Raw genomic sequence first — 12,902 nt, 5'->3', positions numbered from 1 at the left:
GTAATTACATCCATATGACTGAAAAGTTGAGGGAAACTCCCCTACTAAAGCTCTCCACCAAGTGACAACTGTGGCATTCTCCTTGAAGAAGCCATAGAAACAGTGTAGATGAAAATAGCAGTAGATATCCAAATTGTTACTCTTTCTCAGACTCAGAAGGAATGGCCCTATATGATGGCCTTCGCTAAGCCAGCTGAGAAATATTTCAGAAGGAAGACCCAGTCAGTCTTATGTAAAATAGAGAGCTGCCTGTCGGGTGTCCCCCTACCTAGAAACCACTGTTTCTGCTCTGTCTGCTTCCTGCTACTAGAATTAAGATTGTCTAGGCTCTGCATGAAACATGTCAGATCTTTTCCCTGAAACAGGGTTGGCTGTGAGGTAGAGGTGATTGGAATGGGGGGACAAACAGATGGAAAGGGCAACGAGCAGATCCTACAGAAAAGCTCTGTCGTGAGAATGTTGCACAGCAGCTCTGGGAAAGGCAGAAGAGTAGACATGGAACCATAAACTAATTACTAATTTGTAATTTAGGGAACTAGAATCTAAGGTAAAAAAAACAGCCAAGGACTTATTTTCTGCTACATTATGTTTATGTCTTTGTTTTAATACTAACCTACTCTTTTTCATTCCCATGCTGCCCTGGGGCATTGTTCCCTTGTCATCTCTCCCCATAGGATGAGGAGGAGGGTATATGGGCATAGCCAATCAGATGCTCTTAGTTCAGCCATTTTGTTCAGAACGGTGAGAAACAGCTTTCCTGAACTATGGAAATGATTTTCGTTTGTCCCATGTTTCTTTCTCCATGGTCACCTTCACCTCTTCTGTGTACGGTCATGAGCTCCCCAGTGTGCTTTCTGCTCTTTTATCTTCACGTGATTCTTGTGTGGATTGCTGTGCTTTTGACATAGTGGGGTATGGGTTTTGTGCCTTTTTTTTTTTTCTTTTTGTGTGTTATTAGTCACATTTATAATTTCTTTCTGTATAATTTGGGCAGAACTTCCAAGGCATCTAACTAAATTTCTCCAATTAATGATTTTATTCTTAAATCATCCTATCTCTGATTATTTTACAGTGTCCTGGTTAGTACTTACCACAAATTGACAAGGAAAAACAGACAAATGTGCTATTATTCGCTTATGTTCAGCTTACACTTTATAATAATTATATTATTCAGTCTGTTTTTGTTCTTTAAAACCTGTACTGTGAACTATACCTCCTCACATTCCTATCTCCTATAATACGCTTTCTGAGAGTCAGTACCTAGGATCTCCCTGGGGCTTTGACATTACTCTTAAAATATCAATAAAGAAAAGGAGGAACAAAGGAATAAAGGAGGGTTTTTTTTTTTTCTTTTAGAAAAAAATGTTTTAAATGTTTTTGTAGGTTGCTGATGTGTTCAGCAGCTGCCAGGACACTGTCTAGATTCTCCTTTAGAGGCCAGTTGGCTGGAGACACAGTGCAGCTGTGGCAGTGTCTTCCTTTGATCTGATGCCCTTGAGGTTTGCCTAAGGAAGTCAGTTTCTAGGAAAGTGATAATTGTGACTACTAAGCTCACACATACTGGTCGTTGCACCCTCTGGACACACTGCCCGTGCTTATGTCCACCTCACTCCTTGGGAGTCAGTCCTCCCTGAAATGTCTGTGTCTCTGTGTTAAACTGCTCAAAAGATGTAAACATGTCAACCTCTGAATACTGAGCACAGCCAGAAAGGATAAAAGGTAAGTTGTTCAATGCCAGGTTTTCTTCTCTATGACTTTTAGCAGCAGGCGTGAAACGTGCAGCAAGGGAAAAGTGCAGTTGCATGTCAGAAAAAGCTAAAAATCAAAAGAAATCTGTATCCTGATTGTATTTGTCACCATGAGGCATGTAGGGGGTCACACAGTAACTGTAGTTTGGCAGTTACTTGTTAATGAATATGATTCTGCCTACTCCATTTTGGCAGGACACAGTAGCTTCCTGGTTTGATGCAGCAGGAAGTGTGCCCTCCTCTACATGAGCAGAACCGTTTTGCAGCCCTTTTCCTAGTCAATGCTAAGAAACAAATTGTTGCTTTGGAAAATAAGATTAGTAGGTAATTTTACCAGGATCCTGAAAGATAAACATGCCACCTCATGTCCTGGACCCAGACTCTATAGTCCCTGGTGCTCTGGTGTTTCTCTGGTGGAATCTATCCTCAGCCCTTGCACTTGGCCTTTCCCAGCAGTGTTCTGATGTCACTGTCTCATGCTGTCCATGTCTCACACGGCACCTTTGCAGCTGGTCAGACTCAGTGCTCCATACTTTCTAAACCCTGCCACACACTTTACATGGTAAAACATTTTACCCAAGAAAACACACTAATAAAGGCTGGGCTTGTGATGTGTGCATGTAATACCAGCACTTGGAAATCTGAGGCAGAAAGATTATAAATTCAAGGCCATCTTGAGCTACACAGCAAGACCCTGTATCAAGAACTGTATGAGTGAGCCCTAAAACACTGCAGAAGTCTTGGTTTCCTTCCTGTGCTTACTTTTTTGCTGTTTCTACAGAGAATGGATTTCTCTCAACAAAATTTGAAATTTGAAATTGGTATTTTCTTACCAACTTAGGAACGTAATGTTTTGTCTAAAGCATGTAAGATACTGCTCACAGGTGAAGCTCGAGCCTAAAGCAGAAACCATGGTAATCAGTTGGGAAGCTGAAAGGCCTGAGCTGGCCCAGGCCGGGGGTGAGGCTGCAGGGCCTGAGGGTTCAGCATGCGGGCTTTTGAACAGTCTCTATCAAGTCCTCATGTTAGCACCTGCTGCCGGGGCGTGACTCTCCACCTTACCTCCTCTGTAAGAGGCGGTGGTGGTAAGAAGTGGAGGCGCCGTGAGACGTGAAACCAGACGGCAAGGCCTGAATCTAGACACCTGCCTCCACTTAACTCTGTGGCCACGGGGAAGTGAGGTCACCTCGCTGCAGTGGTTTCTCTGTCTCCTGCATGAGTTTATCGGTATTTTGTGTTAATGTACGATGCTGTCAGCAGTTCCTTATGTCCCTAAGCACTATACTTTGTGCATGCTGTTGAGATCATTAACTTGGATCTTATTCCAAGAAGAGTAAGTTTTAAGTGACTGTTAGTTACTATTATTGGAAACATCATCTAAGTACCTTGTTTTCATTTCAGAAATAAGAATATGGGGCTGGGGAGATTTGGAAGTTGTAACTCAGGGGCCTCAGGAATTTCTGTGTTCTAAGACTAGTGGCTAGTAGCTGTTCTTAAGACATTACCAAGACACATTTTATTACCAAAGTTTGATGTCATGTATATTGAAAAATATTTTCCTTTAGGAAAACACTTTGCAGGCTGTCAAGAATGTCAAGAATTATAAAAATACTTGCTAAGCAAGCATTGCAACCTGAATTCTATCTCCCTAACCTCACACATAGAAGAGGGAGAACACTAACTCTACAAAATTGTCTATTGACCTCCTTATGTGAACCATGGTATGGGTGTGTGTGCGCGCACAAACATGCACATGCAAACACACACACAGACACACACACACACAGACAATAATAATTAAAAGAAGACATATGGAGTTTTGTTAAGAGAGTCAATATAAAATAGACGTAGTCAGTGGTATTTGTTTTAAAATAATAAATTGAGCCAGTAGCAGTGACATGTTTGCCAACATAGAGTAAGATACCAAACAGTAATGCAGGTCTGACCGCCCAGCGGAGAGCACCAGAGCAAAGACGTACTGGCTAGTTTTTTTTTGTCACCCTGACACGAGCTAGAGTAATCGGAGAGGAGAGAGCCTCGCCTGAGAAAATGTCTCCCCAAGATCCTGCTGTAAGGCATTTTCTTTAGTAGTGATCAGTGGGGCAGGGCAGGCAGGGAATCCAGCCCGTCGGGGATAGGATCACCCCTAGGTTGGTGGTCTTGATTCTCTAAAAGCAGACTGAGCAAACCATGAGGAGCAGGTCAGCAAGCAGCACCAGCACCTCCACCCCCTTGGCCTCTGCATCAACTCCTGCCTCCAGGTTCCTGCCCTGTTTGAGTTCCTGTCCTGACTGCCTTCAGTTATTAACAGTAATTTGAGAGTGTAAGCAGAGCCTCAGAGAAATTCTGGAAATGGGAGTTGTGAAGGAAGGCTGTAAAGAAGCCCGGACATCTGGCACCGCAGTTTCATTCTAACTATAGCAGAGTGAGTATAGCTCAAAAATATTTTCTGACTGCCACTTGAAACCTCTCATGTTAACCTGTGACTCATAGCCATCAAGACTGGTCACATACTCTTCAGGGACTTCACACTGAAGACGTTTATAACATTGAGTGCCAATTATAACGGGACTTTCTTTGGACTGCCAGCTTCCAGTAATGACGCGGAGACATTTTATTAATTATGAAAACTTGGCCCTAGTTTACGCTTGTTCCCAGCTAGCTCTTATAACTGAAATTAACTAGTTTATACTAATCTGCATTCTTCCACGTGGCTCATTACCTCTCAGTCTCTTAGTCCCAGAACCTGTTTTTTTCCTTAAAGCTCCTGTTTCTTCCTTAGCATCTGGCTGGCAAATTCTCACACCTGATTCTTTCCCAGAGTTCCTCTCTCTGCCCAGATGTCCCACCCTCCTTTCCTGCCTTTGCTATAAGGCATTGGGCTCTTTCTTAAACCAATCAGAAGGTTTTGGAGGGAGCTTACAAAATATGCTGCAGCCATAAAAATAACGATACCAAAGTGTGGCCTGTAATCAGATTCTGTGAATACAGAAATTAGCATTTGAATACAGAAAGATCACCTAACAAAAGTTGGGTTATCTAAACTTGTGTCAGCCCCCCTCAAATAAAGTTAGTTTTTATCATAGGCCATAAAAGTTAGTTTTGCCGTAGAGACCTTCAATGACTAAAGTGTGGAAATAGGGATATATGTGTATCAGAAAAACACGAAAGTTTTTCAGAGCAAGATTTGGGACAGTATATTTCAGAAGGTAGGATAAGAGATTCGAGGGTTAGCACTGCTTTTGAAAGAAGTGTTTTGGACATTTCTTTGATCTGTTCTAGTGGGATGTCCTCACTGTTCCCCTATCTGTTGGACACAGTCTTAATTAGGGTTATATTGGTGTGATGAAACATCATGAGCAAAAACAACTTGAGAAGGAAATGTTTTTTTGTTTTGTTTTTTTTGTTTTGTTTTGTTTCCACTCACAATTCCATATAATAGTTTATCCTCAGGAGCAGTGAGGACAGGAACTCAAGCAGGGCAGGAACCTGGAAGCAGGAGCTGATGCAGAAGCATGGAGGGGTGCTGCTTAGTTACTTGCTCCCCATGGCTTGCTCAGCCTGCTTCCTTTCTTTTTTTTTTTTTCAGTATAACATTTTTTTAATTCTTTATTAATTACATTTTATTCACTTTGTATCCCCCGTGTGGTTCCCTCCTTCCTCCCATCCCAAACCCTCTCTTCCTCCACCCTCTGCATGCATGCCCCTCCCCAAGTCCACTGATAGGGGAGGTCTTCTTTTCCTTCCTCCTGACCCTAGTCAATTAGGTCTCCTCAGGAGTGCTCAGCCTGCTTTCTTAGAAGGATTCAGGACCACCAGCCTGGGTTTACCCCACCCACAGTGGGCTAGGACCTCCCACATCAATCACTAATTAAGAAAATGCCCCACTACAGGCTTCCCACAGCCTGATCTTACGGAGATGTTTTCTCAATTGAGGTTCCCTTCTCTGACTCCAGCTTGTTTCAAGTTAGCATAACACCAGACAATACCACTCGTACTAAAAGTATTCTGGTTTCAGCACTGCTGTGGTTCGTAAGTCTTTCAAATCTTCAAACATTCTGTTTGTAGAAGAGACTTGTTAGATAAGTCAGCAGAATCGAGGTGAGTCCAATCTTTTGGCTTCTCTTGACTACACTGGATGGAGACGAATAATGGTCTTGGGCCACACATTAACTCTGTGAACAGTATCAAAAGCTAATGGGGAGGGTGGGATTTCTTTTGTGATACCTACCACTACAAACAACCAAAGAAGCCCTCACATAATAATTCAAATTATATGGCGCCTCATGTAGAGTCTTTTAAAATCATCAGGTAGTTCCCAAGCTTGTGATCATTAATAAAGAAAATAAACATGTCTAATAAGCTTTGCTGATTTTTTTAATTATAAAAGCTAAAGTGTATTATAAAACCAGTTGGATATTTGGCATTGTGTTTGAAAAATCAATGCATCACTATCTGGTTTAGTGAAATTAGTTGCAGTTCTCAGTGAGTTCTCAAGGTATTCATGAAGGATTTGTCCCTTCAGTGTGCTTTATTCTTTGGACATGTGTGTACTTACGTACACGTGTCTGCATACATATGTGAGTGCACACATCCATGTGTGCATGTGGAGGCTGGGGGTTAACACTGGGTGTCTTTCTTCTTCCATAGCTCTCCATTTTATTGATTGAGACAGAGTATTTCAGTGAACTTGGAGCTCGCCGATTTGGCTAGTCTAGATAGCTATCTCCTGCCCACTCAGGTTTTACCCGGGTTCTGAGGTCCCAAATTCCAGTCCTTAACGTTTATGGCAAGCAGTTTATCCCGGGAGTGATCTCCCCGGCCTTCGGTGTCCTTCATTGTAAAAACAGTTGCTCACAAGTGTAAGCGCTGCCGAAAAGAGATGGATCAGGAACGGTTGCAAAGAAGTGTCTTTGGGAAGATGAGAAAAGAGACAGTTACTTTTTCTTTCAGCTGCCTCTCAGATTGCATCTCTGTGTATTCTGCTTGAAAACCGACAGGTCAACTGGAATTGAAATCACAGATAGTCTGAATTATATCTTGGAAATCTTCAAATCTGCTTTCAAGTTCTTGTTTCAAATGGAAAAGCAAGGCCACCTGTTTCCACTGTCCCCGCGCCTGTCAGTGTATTGGAGGGCATAAAATTGATTGCCTTGATTTCAATTCCATTTGCAGGACTCCTTGATTGGAAACATTGATAAGTTGATTTTTATCTTGACTCTGTATTTAACTCACTTAACTAAGTAGTTTAAACTACTAAAAATGCTAAATATATAAGCCAGTTCTCGCCATCAAATTCTGGCACAAAGTTCATTATGAGCTTACAGACTACTTAAGACATTGAAAATCATAAAATCTTCTTAACATTTGACCTCAACTTAACCATCTTATTTCTGAAAGTAAACGGTGTTGCTACGGTCTGCCTCAGTCAGTGCTGTAAGAGAAGTTTTAGAACTGGTGATGATTTAACACCTTGGCCATTATGAAACTCGCGTGTAAATATGAAATTCAGATGTCAATTTCCTTGATGAAGGTATGGTGTGGCAAGTGCACCATCTCCTTTTGACCCTACAAGTTTCTCTCTTTCACCTCCCATCCCTGAACAAGCATTAAATATCTGCATATTGACATAGAAAGTTAATTTAACATAATTTTTACTGCTTTTTATAATTCTCTTGATTTATTCTGTTATTTAGTCATTCCAATATGTTATCTGCAAAGTTTGTACTCAAGAACTACACAGTTAAGTTACCAAAAATAATTTTTTTTTTACATCTCTTTTCCTTCCTTCATCAACTTCATGGGACATTTTGCTGAAGATACACAGTACTAGAAAGTGCATTAAGCCACAAAGTATGCTCGGCCCGTCAAAGTCACTGCTCCGTGAGGCTGAGGTGGGAGGGCGACAAGTCAGTGGCAGCTGGGACCACATAAGGTAGTACAGGGGAGACAAAGAAGGCTTTAAGATGGGCTAAGTGTGGACATTACAGAAAGGAGATAGACTTAAGAATTGAAATCACGCCTAGCAGTCACTGGCCTGGCCATCTCTGAAGAGTCATATTTGACCCAACACTTGGGAGGCAGAGGCAGGTGGATTCTAAGTTCAAGGCCAGCCTGATCTACAGAGTTCCGGGACTGCCAGGGCTACACACAGAGAAACCCTGTCTCAGGGAAAAAAAAAAAAAAAAGAAGAGGAGAAGGAGGAAGCAGGATGATAGGGAGTTCAAAAGTTTTCCTCAGCTACATAATGAGTTGTGTACAGCCTGAGCTGTATGAGACCCTGTCTCAGAATTACTCCCTCCTCTCAAAAAAAAAAAAAAAAAAAAAGACTAAGAAAAAGGGACATATGATTTGGGTGGCTTTTGAAGTTATATTGTTTAAAGAACTTAAAAGCTTGAGTTAAAATGTTTTGGTTTCCTTAACTACAAAGCTTTGGCAAGTGTTTTTTTCTTAGAACAAAATTTCGACAGTATGTCACTCTGGATGTAAGCAGGCCCTGGTACTCACTATCTAGCCCAGGCTAACATCAAACTTAAGAAAAATCCTCTTGTCTTAGCCTCCCCGGTGCTGCGATTTCACACTGAAGCAGGCAGATGTGGTGCTGGCGGAGCTGAGAGTTCTGCAGCTTCATCTGCAGGCAGCAGTGTGTCATACTGGGCAGAGCTTGAACACTTGGATGACCCCAAGCCCCTCCTCCACAGCAGTACACTTCCTCCAGCAAGGCTACACCGCCCAATAGTGCCATTCCCCGTGGGCCAAGTCCATGGGGGCCAAACCTGTTCAACTATCACAGCAGACAGGGTGAAACCGTAGGTAAAGGGGGTCGGGGACCCTTACAGTGTTAGGGTGCAGGAAGTGAAGGTATGCTTTGACTGTAAACAAAGTTCCTGATCGTGGTTGTGTGAGCCAGTGAGTCTCAGCCAACAGGAGTAACAGGCTTCTTTATCTTCCCTATCCCCTTCATCTGTAGACACATATATATGTATGTATATATATATATGTGTGTGTGTGTATGTCTTGCTTCCCCCTTCTGAGACTTTCATTCCTTATCTTGAGGATTGATTCTGGCCTAAGTTTCATTTTCTGAAGCTTCCACATGCTGAAAAGGGATATAGACTCTGCCTATATCCTGAAATCTCAAAAGTCTGTCTAAGCTTGAAGTCAGAGGACCATCATTTCATGAGAATCTAGTACAAACTATGTCTTTACTGAAAATATCAGACTGCGAAAACAATAAACACCCAGCAGATGGTTTGTACCTAATTTAGCGCCAAACATAGAAGGATGTCTTAACATCATACTAGGTGTCAGACATTGGTCTCAGTCAGTCACTACAGTGTTAAGGCTGAACCCGACAGGTTTAATCTTGCAGGGCTGAAGGCCAAGTTGTCAGGCATACATCCGTGTATGCATCCATAGCACTTTACCCTATGGTGCTCTGTCGGCTATCAAAGTCCAATTTTGTAAGAGTTGTCCCCAACCTCTTTTTTTTTTAAATTCTTTATTAATTACACTTTATTCACTTTGTATCCCCCCTGTGGTTCCCTCCCTCCTCCAGTCCCAATCCGTCCCTTCCTCCGCCCTCTGCATGCATGCCCCTCCCCAAGTCCACTGATAGGGGAGGTCTTCTTTTCCTTCCTTCTGACCCTAGTCAATTAGGTCTCATCAGGAGTGGCTGCATTGTCTTCTGTGGCCTGGTAATGCTGCTTCCCCCTCAGGGGGAGGTAATTAAAGAGCAGGCCAATCAGTTCATGTCAGAGACAGTCCCTGTTCCTATTACAATGGAACCCACTTGGATACTGAACTGCCATGGGCTACATCTGTGCAGGGGTCTTAGGTTATCTCCATGCATAGTCCTTGGTTGGAGTATCAGTCTCAGAAAAGACATATAATATAGGATAAACCTACTAAAATCTGTACACCTAAAAAAAACTAATCAAGAGGGAGGACTCTTGCTAAAATGCTCAATTCCTATCCAGAAAGGCAAAGAGGATGGACATCAGAAGAAGGCGAAAAGAGGGAACAAGTCAGGAGCCTGACACAGCGGACCTCTGAAAGGCTCTGCCCTGCAGACTATAAATGCACATGCTGAGACTTATGGGCAACCTTTGGGCAGAGTGCAGGGAATCTTATGAAAGAAGTGGGAAACAGTAAGATCTGTCTCCAACCTCTTAACTTTTGAGCTTAAGAATGAGATCCGTTGCTTATAAAAAGAAATTTAGAAACATATTTTTAGTTGTATGCTGAGAATATAGCAAAACAGGAGCAGTTCCAAAAAAGAAATCCAACTAGATTAGAGGGAAAATATTGCATAATTATATGTGATTATATGAGCAGTTCCTGAAAGAAAAAAAACAGTAGAGCAAACCAAAACATAAAGACAGCTCAGAGCTACCGTTAGGTTTACAGATGGGACTTACCTTGATGCATGAGCCTCAGCTACTAGCACTGGCCTCATGGCTGTAGTTTGTGACCCTTCTCTGTATCCACAAGTACAGTAGGCAGCTGGAAAAGAAAGTTCTGGATCTTGTAATATCCCCCAACTTATCTGTAATGACTGCCAAGGTCACGCACCTTGTCTTTTTACCACACAGAATGTCCTCCTAAATAGGGATTCCCAAGGCTGACACTCACTACCACTCTGGCTTTTGAGAGCTGCTTGTTAAAGGTTTAGTCAGACTTTCGATGTCAGGTTACTGTACAGCTGTGATCACGAAATTCCTGGTTTCTCAGGTAAGGTGGAGAACAAGACTCTCATACCAGAAATAGTCTGACGCACCCTATCAAGTTTCCAAGGCACCATAGTTATTACCTATATTTTTTTGTGGGCCAGGGCTTCAAGAAGAAACCCCAGACACTGGACAGGTGGTTTTTTTGTTTGTTTGTTTGTTTTTTGTTTGTTTTTGTTTTTGTTTTTTAAGTTACCGTACAAAGAAGTAGGTTTCACTGTGGCATTTTCCTACATGTACATCGTCACACTTTCCTTTCGTTCTTCCCCCTCCTCTGCTGCCTTTCCCCATAACACCTGCCAGTGTTTCTGGCTCCTTTTCTGCTGCTTTTCTGCCTTCATGTTGTATGTATCCCATGGTCCTCTCTCCTCCCCGCCTCCCTTCTTGTTTAAAATCTCCTCCTTCCTTCTGATGGTCCCCATCCTACTTTCATGATCTACACATGCGTGTGCACGCACACACATGTACATGTAAAATCAAGAGTCTGCACATGAGAGAAAATGTGGTATTTGTTTTTCTAATTCTGGCTTATTTTGCCTAACGTAATGCCAGTTCCATCCATTTTTCTGCAAATATCATGGTTTCATTTTTTTAAGCTTATAAACATCAACACATGTCACATTTTCTTTACTCGCTCATCTCTTGATGGATTTCTAGGCTGGTTCCATTTCCCAGCTACTGTAAGTAATAAAGTAATGCATGGAGATGTACAAATAGTAGTTCTATTTTTAAGTTTTGAGAAACCTCCACACTGGTTTCCATAATGGTTGCACTAGTTCACATTCCCCCCAGCATTGTGGAAGGGTCCCTCTCTCTCCATATCCTCACCAGTATTTCTTGTCATTTGTCTTTTTAAAAGCCATTTTTACTGGGTGAAATTGATTCTTGAAACAGTTTGAGTTTTCATTCCCCTGATAGCCAATGATACTAAACTCTTTTCAAATATTTGTGGGCCTTTTGTGTTTCATCTTTTAGCTCATTTATTGATTGAATTGAAGTTTTGTTTAGTTTTTGTAGCCTTTACATACCAATTGGATGTATATTTGGGCAAAGATTTGTTCCATTCACCGTGCTATCTGTCTTCCCTTGGTGCATAATTTCTTTTGCGGTTTTGAAGCATTTTAATTTTCTATCATCCTATTTCTCAGTTCTTGAGATTATTTCTTATGTCCGGGACCTGTTTAGAAACTCTTTGCTGTGCCTGGATCTTAAAGTGCTTTGCTTATCTGTACTTCTACCAGTTTGAATTTGTTGGGTCTTATATTAAGGTCATTGGATCATTTTTAGTTGATTTTTTGTGTGGAATGAGAGATGAAGATCTAGTTTTTCTTCTACCTGTGATATATATCCAGTTAACTCAGCATTATCTGTTGAAGAATGTATCGTTTTATGCCTTTTTGAATATTATGTGGTATTAGCTGTGTGGGTTTATTTCTGGATCCCCCATTCCATTGTGCCAGTGTCTTACCAGTTTGTTGGTTCTGTAGTTCCAGCCGCTGTTACACCTCCAATACTGTTCTTTCTGCTTAGGATTGCTTTTCCCATTCTGGACCTTTTGTGTTTGCGTATGAATTTTAGAGTTGTTTTGTTGTTGTTGTTGTTGTTGTTTTCTGGTTGTTGCTTGGTAATTTGACGGGGGTCATGTTAAAGCTGCAGATCAGTTTTGTCGGTGTAGCTTTGCACTAGTAGTAGCCAATCTATGAACATAGGCAGACTTTGTATTTTTCAGTGTCTTTAGTTCCTTTATTCCATGTCTCCAGGAGACAAGAAAGGAGGAGCCCTCACAATTCCTCTTAGATACCCCTCTCCTCTCGGTAAGGAGCTGCCTAGGCTGTGTAAGCCACCATAGGGATTTTTGTGTATGAGAGAGCACGTGGTACCCACAGTAGCTTTTGCAGCAGGAAGATGGAAAATAGGAGAGAGAGAGAATTGCCAGTAATCCTGCTACAGTCTCAGTGGCTTTGCTGTATCCCTGGCCAGTGGTACCGTTTTCTTACAGGATGCCACCGCTGTGACATATGCACCACAGTAAGCCTACACTTCCTGCTCTCTTTAATGAAGTACTGCGTCTCCTCTATGAAACTGAAAAAGCACTCACACGAGGCTTTTATGTAGTCCTCATAGCCTTTGGCCTGGTGGTGAAGAGTGAGCTTTGGATTCAGAGCTATACTGGCCCCTCAGCCCCTGGATAATTGCCACAAGTCACTGAGCATCTTAAGCATGAGATTACCTGTGCTGAGTCATGGTAAAACCTGTGTGCTAACCTAGAAAGAGAGGCCTAAAGGATGGAAGGGCTGGCTGTTCAGAGAGGTAAGACACACAACAGGAATGTAACTGGGGTCCGACATGGGAACTGCATGGAGGGGACAAATGAGAGCAAAGTATAATGTACCTATAAAGTGCTAAGACAAAACCCCATTGATTT

The 12,902-nt window shown here is 42.0% G+C and overlaps 1 protein-coding gene across 12 annotated transcripts in view; it reads left to right on the top strand.

Annotated features, from left to right (window-relative positions):
* The window catches only part of Erc1 (ELKS/RAB6-interacting/CAST family member 1), a 270,194-nt gene that overhangs the window by 217,888 nt on the left and 39,404 nt on the right, over positions 1-12,902 (top strand). For 6 of the 12 annotated variants that reach the window (XM_060384056.1, XM_060384057.1, XM_060384058.1 and 3 more), the window contains one exon: positions 675-741. The exons of the other annotated variants lie outside the window; for them this stretch is intronic. In XM_060384056.1, the coding sequence (XP_060240039.1) occupies positions 675-701 (27 nt within the window). In that variant the 3' untranslated portion in view covers positions 702-741. The remainder of the gene's footprint in view (positions 1-674; positions 742-12,902) is intronic. 12 annotated transcript variants of the gene reach the window in all.

This window comes from Meriones unguiculatus, chromosome 5 (assembly GCF_030254825.1).
Source record: "Meriones unguiculatus strain TT.TT164.6M chromosome 5, Bangor_MerUng_6.1, whole genome shotgun sequence".
NCBI lineage: Eukaryota > Metazoa > Chordata > Mammalia > Rodentia > Muridae > Meriones > Meriones unguiculatus.
The sequence above is the reverse complement of the archived record's forward strand: the minus strand, read 5'-3'. Positions and strand labels throughout refer to the sequence as shown.